At 36.4% G+C, this 18,045-nt stretch overlaps 1 protein-coding gene across 1 annotated transcript in view; it reads right to left on the bottom strand.

The window, feature by feature from the left end:
- Positions 1–18,045, bottom strand: part of CFAP299 (cilia and flagella associated protein 299) — a 576,041-nt gene that overhangs the window by 14,902 nt on the left and 543,094 nt on the right. The window contains exon 5 of the mRNA XM_026509886.2: positions 2,499–2,628. Coding sequence (XP_026365671.1) covers positions 2,499–2,628 — 130 coding nt within the window. The remainder of the gene's footprint in view (positions 1–2,498; positions 2,629–18,045) is intronic.

The raw sequence follows: 18,045 nt of genomic DNA, 5'->3' as shown, positions 1-18,045 counted from the left end.
TCTTTTCCAGTAGGTCAACTATAAGATTTATCTTCAAGTAGATAAAATTAAAAGAAAAATTAAATAAATATAAGAATCTAAATATTGGGGCGCCTGGGTGGCTCAGTTGGTTAAGCATCTGCCTTCGGCTCAGGTCATGATCTCAGGGTCCTGGGATCAAGTTCTGCATTGGGCTCCCTGTTCAGTGGGGAGTCTGCTTCTCCCTCTTCCTCTGCCCCTCCCCCTGCTCCTTCTCTCTCTCTCTCTCTCTCTCTCACTCACTCTCTCTCACTCAAATTAATAAAACCTAAAAAAACCCACTTCCTCCTCCAAAGAAGAAAATGTTATATTTCATGTATTGAAAATTAAATCTTTGAAGTCTCATGATTAATTATTTAGGAAGTGAGTGGTTTAGTTATTTAAATCATGTTCAAGTAACCATTTGTATTCAATAATGATTCCACAAAGACTATAAAAACTGTAATTCATGATGTACATTCTTGAAGTACGTATATGCCATTAGTTAAAATAGAGCCCTAAAGTAGTTTAAGTGTGGTATCATTCAAAACTGATTCAAAAATTTATTTCACACATCTTAATGAAACCATTAATAATTTTATATCTTCAGTCCTCTAACAGCAATAGTCTCTCTGAATGTAATTTATTAAGTTTCCTGTACTTTGCTTCAATTTTGACACACATTTGTGAGAAGAGGCACCACTAGAGAGAAGGTATGTTGATATTTATAAATTCATAATAATTATGGCCCCAATGATTTTCAGGTTCAGTCCTCCATTTTATGAATGAGAAACCCGAGACCAAGTGAGTATTGTGTAGTGTTCTTTTTTTCTTAATTTTATTTATTTAAGTAATCTCTACAACCCCACGTGGGGCTTAAACTCACGATCCCAAGGTCAAGAGTTGTATGTTCCTCCTACTGAGCCAGCCAGGTGCCCCAAGAGTAGTGTTCTTTTTGAAGGAGATAACGTTGTGTCAGAAACTGCTAGTTGTCTATCCAAACCTCTTTTCTCCCTTTCCAGAACTTCTGATTTCAGTTAGGTGTATGACCACCTGAATAAAGATTATATTTCCCAGCTTTCCATGTAGATATATATGGCCATGTGGCTAAGCTCTCACCATGGAATATAAGTGAACCTTTGTGTGGTAGCTTTTGGGAAACTTCCTTAAAAGACAGTGGGGCAGGGCTGTCCTTTGTACTGTCTGAACTCCCGCCATGAATTCTGTTTGAAATGTGGTTGTTTTGGCTGGAGATCTGTTTTGGTCCAAGAGGATGAGGGCCATTTTGGCCTAGATGACTGTGGAGCTGCCATTCAAACTCTGGACTGACAACTGAGACTCATACATGGGAAAGAAAGAAACTTCTATTCTATTAAGTCACTGTGTTGGAGTTGTATCTGATTGTAGACAACAATCCATTTCTTACCACAGAATTTCATTTATTTATTCTTTGAGCATGTAGTTTTGAGCAATTTTTATGAGCAAGAAATTGTACTAAGTGGATATGAAACAAAATCATTTAATTTTTTTTATTTTAAATTTCTAAAAAGTTTTGGAAAAGTTTTTAGAACCAGACTCCCATTTTCCTTTGGTCCATCCTTGTCTCTATCCCAGGCATATCATACAATTCCTATTTCTTTCACTGAGAAGGAATATTTTCTTGACTTGGATTTTAGACTGATGCTGTCATATGAGTAACATGTTTTCCAAAAGTTAAAAAAATGCCTAAGCAACTCAAGCACATATGACTTTTATAACCTTCACCCCCCAAAGATATAAGTAATGATTAAAAGTCATGATGCAAACACAGTCATTGAAAATATGTAAGATATAAATATTTGTCCTTGAACAAATTCAAAATATCATGGGACATGTCTTTAAAATATTTAAATAAAATATATTTTCTAAGTTAACACTTAGAAATACACTAAGGGTAATATTCTTTTCAGTGTTAGTCACATATAAAAAGGGATGTTAGAATTCTGGGAACATTTGTGAGGTGAGAGTCTCCCTTCTGTAAATGATTCATCTTCCCATTTAGAGCAAAAACTACTGGACATACCCAGGATCAGAGCACACAAATGCATTGCCCATTGGCTCCCTGATCTAATTTTGCTGGTAGGCTTGGAGAAGCATTCTCACTTGTGAGGTCTATTTAAATTTCCCCCAAACTCTTCCTTATTGATTTCTTTTTTTATATAATAATTTTTATTATGTTATGTTAGTCACCATACAGTACATCCTTAGTTTTTGATGTAATGTTCCATGATTCATTATTTGCGCATAACACCCAGTGCTCCATGCAATATGTGCCCTCTTTTCTGATAATTGATTAAGTTTGGAGTTTTTTTCTTTAAGAATAATGCATGCCCTTTGTTTCAACACAGTCTTGTATTTCTAGATTTAAATACTGAAGAGTATCAGATACTTAATAAATTTTTTAATAATGGAAGAAATATAATAAAATTCAGAGAGATATATAAACGTAAAAGCAGTCTTACCTTTGGATCCACATTGAGAATTTTTCTGTCTCTTTTGTATTTGAAAAGCAAGCCTTCTGGATTATCAGCAATGACTTGATAATTGGGAGTTGAATTCCAAACAGCAATATGACTGTTCCAGTTGTAAAAGCTAGAAAAATAAATATTTATTAGGAATTAATATGTATGATACAATGAATTTACAAATATATTTCAGAAAATATTTGGGGCAGTTCAGTTTCAAGATAAATGAATTGGATCATAGTTTGTATAACCATGTAAGACACACATGTGTGATTAAAATTCTTGCAAAAGAGATTAGACTGGGTTATTCTCAAATTATTTAAATGCATATTTATGACTATTTTGCATAATTTCGTGGTTTGGACACTCTATGAACTAGGGCCTAATCCAGTATTATATTCCCCAGGAAGTCCAGAAGAATATTGATGCACTTTGAAGCTATTTCTTCCAGCTCAGATTCTTCAGGGTCTTAAGAGTATTTAGGGTATTAAGAGACGGTTTGCTGGAAGGAAAGGCAGGCTAAGTCACCTCTTTTCATTCAAAATAAATTAATTCATTTCTTTCAGGCTTTATTTTTCAATAATATCTTTCTCGGGGAGTGAGGAAACTATGTGAGTATTAGAGGTTACCATAGGCCAGGCATGATGTGATGTATTCTAGCACTACACCCATATGAAGTTGCTCTCATTTCACTGACCAGGCAAGTGGGCTAGGGGAGGTCAGGGGGATAAGGGCCTGCAACTAATATGTCATAGGACTAATATTTCAACCCAGATCTGTACATTTCAAAGCAAAAGTGTGTTCTTTCTACTGTTCAACATTGCCTGCATTTTATCTTTTTTTTTTTTTTCTTGGTTGATCTATGGAAACTTCCTATTTTTTTCACATCTTGCTTTGTATCTACTTGTCAAAAATTAATATAATACAGTAATATGAGTTGTAAGAATTCTCAATATATTTTCACATATCTTATTCTGATTAGCACATTTCTAATACAATGTTAGTATGTTCAAGTATTAGCATGTTTCTAATATGTCTAATATTATCCTTTTTCTAGGTTGTTTTGTTCTTTATTATCCCCTTTATTCATTTTTATTTATTTTTATTTTTTTTAAAGATTTTATTTATTTATTCGACAGAGAGAGACAGCCAGCGAGAGAGGGAACACAAGCAGGGAGAGTGGGAGAGGAAGAAGCAGGCTCATAGCGGAAGAGCCTGATGTGGGGCTCGATCCCATAACGCCAGGACCACGCCCTGAGCCGAAGGCAGACGCTTAACCGCTGTGCCACCCAGGCGCCCCCCCTTTATTCATTTTTAAAGAGTAGATTTCATTGATTAAACTCACTCTGAATTATTGTTTTCTGAGGCATCAATTTTTGTGCTATTACCTGAAAATGTAATGTTTACCCTCAGATTTTTCAATACTTAGAAAATGTTCACTACATAGATCATATATTTATACCACTGGGGGCGTATTAATGAGAACTATTTTCTCTCTTTCCCTACTATTTGTTCTATGGCCAAGATATAGGAATATCTGCCCTTTCTGAGGCACAGAGTTAGGAAAAGTGGTTTTCTAACCATCTTTGTCTGTTGAGTCTGTCCCTCCCAAGAGAGTAGGAATGACTGTTTGGTGAAGAGAGGAAAGGAGCTGAGCATTTCATGGCTTTCTAGGTCCTTATTTTATACTATTTTATAAGGAAAGTGGTTCCTTGGATGTGACAAGTCATTTTTCTCTTGCTTCTTTCAAAATTCTCTGTCTTCGACTTTTGACAATGTGATTATAATGTGTCTCGATATCCATTTATTTGGATTTATCTAATCGGTATTTTGGGTCTGGATGTCCATTTCTTTCCTCAGATTTGGAAAGCTTTCAGCCATTATTTCTTTGAAAGAATTTTCTGCTCTTTTATCTCTCTCTTCTTCTGGGCATCCCATAATGTATATATTGGTGTTTTGGTGGTCTCCCTAAGTCCCTTAAGCTTTCTTCATTCTTTTTTATTCTATTTTCTTTTTGCTCCTCTGACTTAATTATTCCCAATGATCTGCCCTTGAGTTCATTGATCCTTTCTTCTATTTAATCTTGTCTAATGTTGAAACCCTCTAGTGATTTTTTTTTAAGTTCAATTATCGTGTTCTTCAGCTCCATGGTTTCTGTTTTGTACTTTTTAATATTTTCTCTCTTTTTGTTGAACTTCTCACTTTGTTCATGCATTGGTTCTCTTGACCTCAGTGAGCATCTTTATGACAATCATTTTGAATTCTCTTTCAGGTAAATCATATTACGGCATTTCTTTAGGGTTGGTTGCTGGAGATTTATTTTAGTTCTTTTTGGAACACCTTTGCTTGATTCTTGATTTTCCTTCATTCTCTCCATTGATGCTTATATGTTAGATAACACAGGCACCTCTCCAGATCTTCATGGACTGGCCTTATACAGGAGAAGACCTCTACCAATCAGCCTGGCTACAATGACTAGAGGCCTCTTCCAACATTTCCTTCCCCAGAAAGAAGCAGACAGCTGTGGGTTTTGTCTACTTGCCCTGTAATGAGTAGGAGGCAGAATATATGGTGTCTACCAGCCCAAGTCACTGTCTCCATTATCCCATTGGCAGATAGCCTGTGCTGGTCCCATCAGAGCTCAAAGACAGGCAAGATAGAAGCCAGTCCTCTGGGGAGCACCCTCAGAAAAGTTGGGGGTCTTGATACCAAACCAATTCCTTCCTTCCTTGGGAGATGAGAACTAGGAGTTTCTTTTTGATCATAAGGTGCTGTGTCAGGAGTAAGGATTCCAGCAAGAGGGTGTCCCAAACCTCTCTACTGGGTTTGGTCAGGCTGGTTTTGCATCTGTCTGAGGTGCAGAAGCATTTCAATTAGTTTCTGGATTTCTCACAAAGGAAATCTGAGAATTGTTGCTGACTCTGTATTTGCAAGGGGAAAGGGACCAGAGTTTCTTACTTTGCTATCTTGCTGATGTCACTAATACAAATGGTCTTTATGTGTTATTCCTTGATTAATTTTAAGAGGCAAAGTACTTGTCGATGAAGAATAGGTTAATGTATATCTCAAACTTAAGCCAGCTCCTTTTAAGCCACATATATCCAGATCTACACTCTAGATGTCATAACTCATAACTCTTACCAAATTTTTATTGTCTATTAGTATTCTTTGTTAGTTCGTCTACACTACTGTTTTACCTCATCGAGGCCTTGAGTTCCTTGGCTCACCCTTTTTATCCTAATTTACAACAACTAGTTTCTTTACTTCTTTACTTACCCATGATTCACAAGATACTTGCCAACAGTCACAACTTTATTGCTCAATTGACCCTATTTTTATTGAAAAATACCAGCTCAAAATTGATTCCCTACGGTCTTCTGACAACTCTTCCTGAAAAAACTATACCACTGATGTAATTCTAAATTCCAAATCTCTAACCTCGGTTGGATTTTAAGCACTGCAGAGCAATTTTTTTTACATTTCTAGTTATCTTCTCTGTTATTCATTATATTGTTCATGCCTTCTATTCCTCCACTTTCCTCCTTAGTCTCAGAAGATGACTTTACCTCTTTATTAGAAAAATAAAAGACACTAAAAGGAAACATGATCACTATCCTGTTCCATCAGTAGCAAATGTGTTTATATTGACAATGTCCCCTGCCACCTTCCCTTCAACTCAGAGGAATAGGTGCCCTTCTTCCTTTCCAAGAAAAAAAATCATATCCATGTATGTTCTAAATTCCATCCCTTATTGTCTCTTTAGTAACTTCAAATAACCATCTAAAATTTTCCTGATATAATCAAATTCATCTCACCATAAAATTTTCCCCAGGACCAACAAACTCATGTCAATAATCCCAACTAAAGAAAAGAAAAGAAAAGAAAAGAAAAGAAAAGAAAAGAAGAAGAAGAAAAGGAAGGAAGGAGGGAGGGAGGGAGAAAAGAAGGAAGAGAAAGAAAGAAAAAGGAAAGAAAGAAGAAAAGAAGTAGAAAGATGAGGAATAAGAAAGAGAAAGGGAAGAAGAGAAAAGAGATTTAAAAACTTCCCCAAACTCAGATTTTCTCTAGGCTGTCATATTTTTCTCCTAATACATTATAATTAAACCCATCTTCTCTATGCCAGTTTGCCCCATCCCCTGCTCCATCTCAGTAATCTCACCTGAGCTGATAATCCAAATCACCTGCTTAATTGTACTTACCGGCATAAACCATAGACTCCTCAATCTCAACATATCAAAAAATAAATTTTTTTCCCACCCTCCAAACCTATTTATACTTGCTGTATCTCTATATCAATAAGTGGCACTCAAGGGGCACCTGGGTGGCTCAGTCGGTTAAGTGTCTACCTTTGGCTCAGGTCATGATCCCATGGTCCTGAGATTGGGCCCCTGCATCAGGCTCTCTGCTCAGCGAGGAATCTGCTTCTCCCTCTCCTTCTGCCTCTGCCTCTCCCCCAGCCCGTGCTCTCTCTCTCTCAATAAATAAATAAAATCTTAAAAAAAATAAGTGGGACTCAATAAATATTGATTAAATAAATGATCTTTACCCATCTCTACTATTATTGTTTATAACCCAATTAAAAATATTTTCAGTTATTACAGAATTAAAACAAAGAAGATGTAAGAAAATTTATTTTAAAAGACAATTAAGAGAAATGATCAAGAACACCAGTCCAGGACTTAGGAAATCTAAACCCTGATGCAATGATTTCAATTTTCTCTTACCTGAAGTTCCATTTCAAAGCAATGCTAATATTTCATGATTATAAAAGCCTCTTTTGATTCCATGAGTTCTTACACATTGTTTTGATTTATGTCTCAGTGTTCACAACTTGAAAATACTTATAGAAAAATTTAAGCATACTGTATTTATAGATAGAATAACTTAGGAGGTATTATGTACAATGATTTAAGATTTTGGAATAAAAGAACAATTTTCCATTTACTCCCTATGATAAGCGTCCTGGGAATTGGTTATTTTAGTGTACTTATACACAACTTATACAAATAAGTTGTAATGATAAAACGAAATCTGTGGAAAGTCTGTTCATTAAGTGATAAGGGGACCTCATGTATGTTTTTGGAAACAACTACCTGTTTGTCATTTATTTTACATGATAATTGTTGATATCAGAGAAAATAATTCTGATGACATCACAGGGCAACAGAGCTTTGGACCACCAGGGGGAGTAAATTTCAAAGCCATTCTCCAGAATACCTTCTTTGGCCTAGTTTTGCTCACTACCTTCCTTCAAATGGAATGGAAGGGACATAATTATGGAAATTATGAAAGCACAAAATGGACAATGTTATTAAAGATTTTAAAAATGCACATAAAAATACATTTAAAGGCAAGCTAAGGTCTTAGGGTGAATATAGAGTAAACATGATGACTGTGCAGTCACCAATATGTAAAGCACAGAGAAAAAATGAAATCATTATCACATAAATATGAAATTTGACATCACAGAGAACACATCACTGGAATTGAAGCTATTATCATCTAAGGGATTTTCCCCATGAATACAATCAACAATTTATAATAATTAAGAAGAGTTTTGTTCCAGTCTCTATTAATAATGAAATCTTTTTAGGTTTTATACAGTTGGACCAGTAGGTTTTTATAGCACGTAAGACTTGCATATGGTTATAAAAGTAAAGCACATTCCCTTTGAGATAAAAAGAAAGAAGGTACATTTATAAAATATAATTTGTTGGACAGAGAAATAGTCATATTTAAAGGAAATCTGTAAAAACAAATAAAATTAAAATCCTACAAAACTAGTTTTGTTAAATCAAAATATTTTATTGAAAAATGAAAAAATCAGGAGATTTCATATCAGTCATAGGGACACATAGGTTTACACATTATTGTCTTCTTTTATATCTCTGTGTAGACAGCCCATAAGTAAGATGAACTTGTAATTTTTCTGTCCAAACTAGGATCCTCTTGAAAAAGATAGGGTTTGCCACTAATAATTATGCTAAGACAACAAGAGTAAGCTCAGATGATGGTAGACAAACCAAGATGTGTGGTCTACACACCTACAAATCTAAAAATTAAAACACCGATGTTTTAGAGTTGATTTATCCAGTGTTTATGCAAAATGTTTCCAAAGTTTTGCCATAGATTTGCCAAAGATATGATAAAGATGTTTAAACAATGCTAAAGCATGTTTTCTTATGGTTGATCTCTTTTTAAAATTTTATTGATGTGGAAAAATTATATTATACAGAATTTCAGTTGTGGTATAGAGACATGAAATTTAATCTAGAATAATAAATATTCTTGCTCTTTTTAATTTTTCAAATAATATCAAAGTAGCATAACATTCTATAATGACTAATTTTCTGGAATATCATATTCCATGTAAAAATATATGTTTGAGCAATGCTTTTGGGTGGTAAGAATATGGGATCTAAAGTTTAGTGTTTCCATAGTTAGTTAAATTGGTTCCTGTTCATGGCTATATATGATATCTCTCAATTCAATCAGCTTTTTAATAAATGCTTATGCCAGTTGGAAAACTATAGATGACCGCTGAACAATGCACTGTAACTATTAAAATAATTGAGAACATTAAAAACCCTGGAGACAGATAGTCAGGGTGGTCACTGAGTTCAATTCAACACTATTTTGAGGATCTACTTTGTGCCAGGAATAGTCCAGAATGTTTAACAATAAAACACACACACACACCCCAGAAAAACAGTTCTTACCTTCAAGGAACTCATAGTCTATCAGGCATCAGAAATGTGAACAAAAGATTATAGTACAGTATGAAAAATGATGCAGTAGAAATTTATGTAAGGTGTTTTGGGGCTGTAGGGGTCGAAAATGAATATATGTCTTGGTCAAATATATTTCTAGTGAGATTTTCCTGATGGAAAGTAGTAGGACCAAGCATTCTACGTGGAAAGGACAGTAACAAAGTAGATTTGATAAGAACTGAAAAATATACACACATCAGTGCTCACCATTATGAGAAATTTTCAGTCATATACTGGGAAGTAAAGCAGAAGGTAAATTGCTGTGGGCTGAAAATTAACTATGAAATGTAATTCTTAACGGTCTCCTACTAAAATGTAGAAACTGCGTGTGCCTTCCCTTTGGGGACAGAGTGTGCTCAGTGAAGGAAGCAAGGAGAACTAGGAAGGAGGCACAGGGATAGAAGGGAGAGCTCATTGCTGGCAGGCCATCACTCTTTTAATTTTCACTTGTGCAAGAAGACAGATTAGCACCTGTCTGGCCTGCTCACTATGGGGGCTCTGAACCAAGTTTGGTGTCAAGTGGATGAACTGGTTGTAGAAAGCACTGAGGGAGTGGTGAATGGAATATAAAACCTGGGATACTTGACTAATTATAATAGATTCTCAAGGGTAGAGAATAATATAACACAATGGGAAGATTTCTCAGGTCATCACCAAAGAGCTCCTTGTTCGGAGGGACCCTTCCTACAGGTAGAGGTTCTGAGGATTTCATGCCTGTTTCCACACTCCTAAACTGTACACTGGCCTCCTCACTGGGAACCCCAGCACTCTGGTGGGGCATCTGGACTTTCCAGCTCCATGCAATGGGAAAGAAGTAGGTGATAGTAACAGATGAACACATTACCAGATTTCCCCCATGATAAGACTATGGAAAGAGATTTATGAGTTACACAAAGCTCTGTCTGATTTTTCAATCAGAGCAATTATTAGAAACATTTTGGAGCACCTCTCAGTGGCAAATCCTAAAATGAGAACCTCAAGGTCAAGCAAGAAGGCCACTAGCTGCCACTATAGCAATTGGGCTATGTGGCCATTTGTGGTAAAGAGACTGAGGAAGCAGCACTTTCTCAAAGAAGAATCTTAAGAGATGGTGCTGGGATCGGGTGGGAGTCACAGACAGCCCTCCCTTAATCTCATTCTTTTTCTGATATTATTGAAACAACTACTGTGAATGTTGTTTTGCATTGATATAGTGCTTTATCAATTACAAAGAGCTTTCACCATTACACTCTTTTTTTAATGTCCCAAACCAGTCATGTGAGATAGGGTATGTATGTATTATTATTATTATTAAATTATCACTTTATAGAAAAGAAAATTAAAGCTACAGAATATTCTAGATATTATGTAGCAAAATCAGCATCTAATCTTTTAAGATGATTATTTCATTGCTTGTCTGCTAACTATTACTCTATGTCAGGTTTTTCAGGTTAGGCAATGGTCTTATATCCCATGCAAGTACTAAAGATTCTCCCCTGGGAGCAAAACATAAGAAGGAATCAAGGAAGAAACTCCAAATAGGGGACTTTTCAAGCCAAATTTTCCCTTTATGGTAAAAAAGCAGCTACAAAGAAGGAGTTGTTTCATCTCAGGGAGTGTACAGAGGGACTCCTCTAAAAAATTGGGCCTAATTTACCACATGTATTAGAGCAGGATTAGAAACCTCCAAGTTTTGCTTGCATTTACAAGGCTGGATATATGTGGGGTGGGTCTGTTAAAATTCAGTATAGGTTCCCTGGCCAAACTAGGGTGATAATTGAAATAAAGCCTTTCTGTGCAGTCTGTTGATGTTTGAGAGCCCCCTCTTGGCATGTTATAGATATTGTAATGAGTGGATCTTGTAGGAACAATTGCTTGCAAGTGTCAGGGTTATCACCAGAGTGAGACACAGTGTGCTCTGGAATGAACAGACCAGAAATCTGGTCCAGGACCTCTCTAAATACATGGCATTATTCATGGAAATTTTGTCAATTGTCCAGATTAAAGAGGGACCATCTGCTGTCCCTCTGCCTATCCAACTGGGCCATCTAAGAGGTTCTAATACGTTTTGGAGGTTTCTGGCTTCAAAGTAGTCCTTTGTCCAGTTTTTCCTGCAGGTCAAGAGGGAGCTATGTTGTCTAGATGTTACATGACTTAGCGCAAAGCAAGGAGCTGGGAAAAGTGCCTGAGAAGTCACATTCATTAATTCACTTATTCATCCATTCATTCATTAATTTTTTTAAAGAACATTAATGGAGAAGATATACTATGCATCAAGCACAATTTTTCATGTTTGGGATAGAATGAGGAATAACATACAGTCCCTGTCTTATGAGTTCACTATCTAATAGGAGAAAACTAATCCAAACAATACAAATATACTTGAAATTTGATGGGAAGACAGAGGAGAAGAAACCTTACTCAGACTGAGGGAAGAGAAGGAGAATTTAAAAGTAGCTCTCCAGGGGAAGTAACCTGAGACCTGAATCTTAAATGAGTAATAGGAATTAACCAGGTAGAGGGATGGTGTCAGGGATAGAAGAATGCCCTCTAACTAGATAAGACAGCATGGGGAATCATGCTGTTGAGAACTGGAATGGAGAATGCTGGGGGTAGACTGGCTAAGCAATTCAGTATCAATAGAACAGAAAGTTCAGTTAGGTGGGTGAGAAATGAGACTGAAGATATACCCAGAGAACAGATCACAGAAAGCCTTATTTGTAATACCAAACAATACTATCTTCATCCTGTAGGCAATGGGAATATCTGGGAGTTGTAGATAGGAAAGTGGCAGGACAAGATATGCAGTTTGGATAGATTTTTCAGGCAGTAAATGAAGAATGGATTTAAGGAGATGGCAGTAAACAGTGCTAGAATCCATGTGACCAGCTTAAAGTCTGTTTCATTAACCCAGGCTAGAATTGAAAAAGCATTATAGGTTATGGGGTTGCAGGGAAAAAAAAAAAAATATATATATATATATATATATATGAATATGATAGCAATTCTAGAAGTCATTTGTGAGAAGCATTAGAGATGACTCTTAGGTTCCTAGCTTAATTGAAAGGACAGTGATATTATCAGCATTTAGGAATATTAGAATGAAATACTTTTTCTGCATGCCTCCATGAAGAAGAGGAATTTGCTTTAATATACCTGGCCTTTTGCTCTACTGATTTGGTGCGAATAAGAATAGCGGACTGTGAGTAGACCCTATATGACCTTACGTACGTTTTAAATGTTTATAATTATTATATTCTCTTGTTGGATTGACCCCTTTATCATTATATAATGATGTCTTTTTGCCTCTTATTATAATCTATAGCTTGAATTCTATTTTGTCTGATGTAAGTATAGCTACCTCTGCTTTCTTTTGATTTCCACTTGCATGGAATATCTTTTTTTTTTTCCCTTCACCATCAATCTGTGTGTGTCCTTAAAGCTGAAGTGAATTGTTTCTAGGTAACATATATAGTTGAGTCTTATTTTTTTTTTTAATTTTTGAAAATTTTTTATTCATTCAGTCACTCTACATCTTTCAACTGGAGAATTTAATCCGTTTACATTTAATTATTGATAGGCCTGGACTTACTTTTGCCATTTTGTTTTCTGGCTGTTTGTAATTCCTCTGTTCCTTTCTTATTTTCTTACTCTCTTCCTTTGTCATTTGATGATTTTCTGTAGTGGTATGTTTGAATTTCTTTCTCTTTATATTCTGTATATTTTTTATAGGTTTTTGTTTTGTAGTTATCATGAAGCTTACATAAAACATCTTTTATTTATAGCAGTTTATTTTAAGTTGATAGCAACTTCAAATGCGTAGAAAAGTCTACGTTTACACACTCTCCTCCATCCCATTTTTGGTTTTGATGTCACAATTTACATTGGATATACATAAATGAAAAACCCAAGAAGGAGACAGAGAATTGCATACAAATGGACAAATGGAGGAGTTAGGCTAGGACAGCACCACAAGAACCAAGGGGAATAGAAGGTATAAGTCTTTGACTTATCCTTTTCTCTATGCTGGAAGGTCTTGGCAACCCAGATTTTGTGAATATGAATATATTTGGAGCTATTGCATCAGCAACCTCCACATTCATTTTTACATTATGAATATTAAGGTGCTCTTTCAGCTTACTGATCTTTCTATGAATTGTCAACAAGATCTGTGTTGTAATTACCATATTTTCTTTCACATCTGTAGATAAACTTTTGGAATTATAATTTTTAACTCATGACCGTGTGACAAGTAAAGATTTTCATTAAAAGACAGGTTAGCAACTGGAGGGGGAATCTTGGTTCCTAGAGATCAGGTAGAGAAGTCAGGAAGAAAACACTGGGTGTAGGTATGTTGTGAAGGATACTGACCATTCCCTCCAGGCTCAGGTTGTGTAGGTGTGCTTTGAGATGAAACAGCTCTGAGTTTGTGCCAGCTAAAACAGATGTGCAATAGAGTCATATTATAAATGAGTATGATGAAATAAGGTTTGGCAGTGTGGAGCTGTGATGGAGCAGCATGAAGCTGGAGGTGAGAATATGGAATTATATTAGCCCTAGGTCATTAAAATGCCCTTTTTAAGTGGACAGGAGTTTTACTAGGCAGATGCATTATCAAGTTTTGATGGTAGTGCTTGTCTGGGATCATGGGTACTACAAGGAAGATGATTTTGAGAACTTGAAGTTCTTGTGTTTAAATCACAACCCTCTAGAAAGGGAAGGCACTTGAGCTGGTAGGTGCCTGGGTTTCAACAGGGATAGCTTGTTATATCAGAAAGGAGGCTCCTTAGTTATTGGAAATGGTTTTGTGAGTTTGTGTCCCTCAAAGGATAGCAACTAAAACTTAACTCTTAAGAATAGGTAGACAGGGCTGGCAGAATTAAATATAACTACTATGATCTCTACCCTTTGGTGTTGTATCTGCAAATATGTTACATTCTGTGGTAAAAGAGACTTTGCAGATATAACCAAGTTTATGAATTGTTTGTCCTTACAATAGGAGAAAATCCTGGATTATCCTGGTGGGTAGTGTAACCACAAAGGCCCTTAAAAACAGAGGAGGAAGGCAGAAGAAGTCAGAATAATTCAAGGCATGAGAAAGATTTGATGCACTGTTGCTGCCTTTAAGCTGAAGGGGCAACAGGGACTTCAGTCCTATAACTAGAAGGAACTAAATTCTGCCAGCAATCCAAAATGGACTTGGGAGAGGCCTCTTCCCCAGAATATCTAGAAAGGATTCTAGGTCTGCTGACAAATTAATCTCAGCCTTGTGAGACCCTGACCTGAGAATCCAGCCATACCATGCTAGACTTTTGACCTACGAACTATGACATAATAAATTAGTGTTATTTTAAGCTGCTAAATTTGTGGTAATTTGTACTCAGCAATAGTAAGCTCATATATTAGACATTGTGGAGGTTTTGGAATTACCTTAAGGGAGCTGAGTTGAAGAAGAAATAAACATTTTATGACAGTCAGAGTACTGGGATGAACCACAGGGTCAAAATTTATTTTGAATGTTAAAAGGAATGTGACCTCATTTTGTACTCAAGATTGGGGAAGCAGGAATATAAGTTATAATTAGATGTGATCACAGAGAAATAACAAAAATAATACTGAAACAACACAGACTAAAGCATTGAGAATCCACATAATAGAAAAACAACCTGAGGCAGAAAGAGAAGCTAAACGTTTCACAGACTTTGAATTTTTCTCTGTACAACTTGATATTTCTGTATATGATGTGGAAAGCTATCTTTTAAAAAAATGTCTGTCTACCTCAAGTGTACAGAGCAAAGCCAAGGAAAGATGTGCTGGTTATTCTGGGCCAGAGTTAAAATGGGAGCAGCTATTTATTGGGGTCCATCATGGTAATGGTAGGAAAAATCAAAGAGGGAAAACATTAAGTAGAAAGAATTGGAGCTGCTCATCTGGGTATCCTTCCTCAGCTGATGCATCTCTGTCTGAAGGCCTTCTTCATTCAAATAATAAGGTGTTTTATATTTATAAGGGGGATCATTAACTTACACTTGTTCCATGAACTCTTATACCAGAACTCTTTGCACTACACTACAAGGCTACACAGTCTTTTCATTCACAACTGATTCTGCTTCTCCTTCCTTTGCCAGTTTTTAGTAGCCAAACAGAAGAAGCAATGTCTTACCATGGTTATGAGTCATGATTTGATGAGTATGACTCATCAGTAAGTGATACTATTATCCACCTAGTTACCTAGGCTAGGAATGTGGGTCATCTCGGGCTTTTCCCTCTCCCTCACTGTGCATCCTGTCTCTCATCAAGTCTTACAGATGCTACTCCTTAATCTTCCAGGTCTATCTGCTTCTTTCCAAATGCTGCATCATACACCAATTCTTACCTGAATTAATACAATAGTTTCACAACCAGTGCCCCCTCTTTTGTCTTCATCCCCTCTCACCCATCATCCCCTCGCAATTACAATTATCTTTTAAAATATCACATCAGATATGACACCCCTGTTTAAAATACTTTCCTAACACCAATGGCTTTCTAAACACACTCTGTAACTTAACACAAAAACTCTCCAAAACCTAGAAGCTGCCCACCTGGCCACCCCATGCACTCCCAACCCCAGATTTCTCTTGAGCTTTCCTCACTATGTATGTGTCTCTCTTTTTTAAAAGATTTATTTATTTCAGAGAGAAAGAGAGAGAGAGAGAGCATGAGCAGGGTGAGAGAGAGAGAGAGAGAGAGAATCTCCAGCAGACTTCGCACTGAGCATGGAGCCCAACGTGGGGCTCGATCTCACAACTCTGAGATCATGACCTGAGCCAAAACTAAGCGAGCCACCCAGGCACATTACGTGCATTTCTTTAGACATGTCATTCCAGGCCCTGCCAGGACTTCTCTATCTGCAGACATGCTATTTTCTTTGCCTGAACTGCTCTCTCCACATTTTTTTTCTATCTAACTAAGTCCTACTCAATCTTCAAATCGTGTATCACACAATACCTGCCAGGGGAACCTACAACCCTCTGCTTGCCAAATTATATTCCAGTCTCTGGGATGAAAACTCTACTGTAGAAACTGAAGCTCTGTCCTGTAATAATTGATTTACCATTCTTCTCAACCTAGTTAAGGATAAGAAGCAGGCTTTATCTGATTATTCCTAGACCAGTACCACCTGGCACTTGGTTAGTTCTAAAAAATGTTTGGGTTATTCCTCTGCTACCATGAGGCTGCCATGAGGGGTATGACTGGAACTTCATCTTCAGAATCAGCTTCTCTTTTGCTCTTGTGTCTGCTTTCACTTTCTTTCTCCTCTAGTCTTCTGCCCTGCTAAAAGCTTGGGGTGAGGACATTATCAGACACTTGTACATTAGTACAAAATAATCCGTCTCTCCTTCCATTTGCCAATGCCATGTATCTCTAATGGTGGGGTGTATGCTCTATCACTTTAAGAGCAGGTATTTCTGAGTTGATGGTGAGGTAGTTTCCTGATGGTTTTCTACCATATCATATACTCAGCAACCTCTTTTGTTTGTACAAAGCATAAGTCTCTGGTCAGTATGACAGATGCATCAAACATTCCATTGGAAGTTGAATAGCAGAGATCATTATAGTTGGGTAAAACACACTGAATTTAAAAATCCATTGTTTCACCCTTAAGAAGCTAGTAAGATATGCCTTTGACACATATCTGGACTTGATAAAAAAACATAAACAGGTAAATCAGCAATATTTTGTTCAGGAAAGACAGTGGAAGAAGGTTAAGAGAGAATAATATGTGCCATAAATAACCTTACATTATAAAATTCTCTTATGAAATAATTAAAACAATTTTAATGGTCCTAACTCAAACACTGGGAGAGGACAAAAATAGATCATGGAAAATAAAATAGCCAACAGATAATTGAAACGAGCACAGGCTTTTCTAATCATGAAAGAAATTTGAGTAAGATAAAATGGTTTTGTCTTTCAAAATAAGGAATAATTAAAAAGACTATAACACCTTCTACCAACTAGGGTACCATGATACAAGTACGCTCATTGATAACTTGTGGGCATGCAAATTATTCATTTTTGGAAAGCAATTTGGCAATGTGCATAACAAGCCTGGTAAGTATTCATGTTACCTGACTGTGCAATTCCACTTCCAATAATCACAGACAAAGATATATACACATAAAGACTGTTCACAGGATTATTTACAATAGCGATGGTTTGAAATTCACCAAACTCCCATTCTAGGCAACCAGAAGGCAAAAATCAAATTTAAATTGGGTCTGCAACGTGCAGTAGAAGTGACGAGTAAGTATCAGTAAAAGGCTGAGGAGGAGGTCGGACCTGGGGAGAACAGTGGTTTTTAAACCGTGGGCATGGTGGTCCCTTCTTGAATTGCAAAATCAATTGCAGAATGAAAATAGGGAATAGTGCAGAACAGAACAGAAATATCAGAGTGCACTTCACCGGATAAAGGTGAACAAAAGTTTCACAAAATACCTATTCAGTGTATTTATTTAGAGACTCAGTTCATCCCTTGTTCCCCTTTTTAAAAAATGTATTGTGGAATCTATTTCAAACATACCTAAAAGTGGAGAGACTAGAATAATGAATCCCCATGGGCCCATTTGCAGCGTCAGTAATTATTCAGAAAGGGCCCGTTGGTGCCATCTCTTCCCTCCCACAAACTCACCCCCATCAACTAGATTATTTTCAGTCAAATCTTGGGCATCACAGCATTTCATCCAAAAAAACCTTCAGTGTGGATTCTGTAATATTGTGATATAATAAGAAATGTATATCTGGTTTTCATC

This window comes from Ursus arctos, unplaced genomic scaffold, assembly GCF_023065955.2.
Source record: "Ursus arctos isolate Adak ecotype North America unplaced genomic scaffold, UrsArc2.0 scaffold_9, whole genome shotgun sequence".
In the NCBI taxonomy this organism is placed as follows: domain Eukaryota; kingdom Metazoa; phylum Chordata; class Mammalia; order Carnivora; family Ursidae; genus Ursus; species Ursus arctos.
The sequence above is the reverse complement of the archived record's forward strand: the minus strand, read 5'-3'. Positions and strand labels throughout refer to the sequence as shown.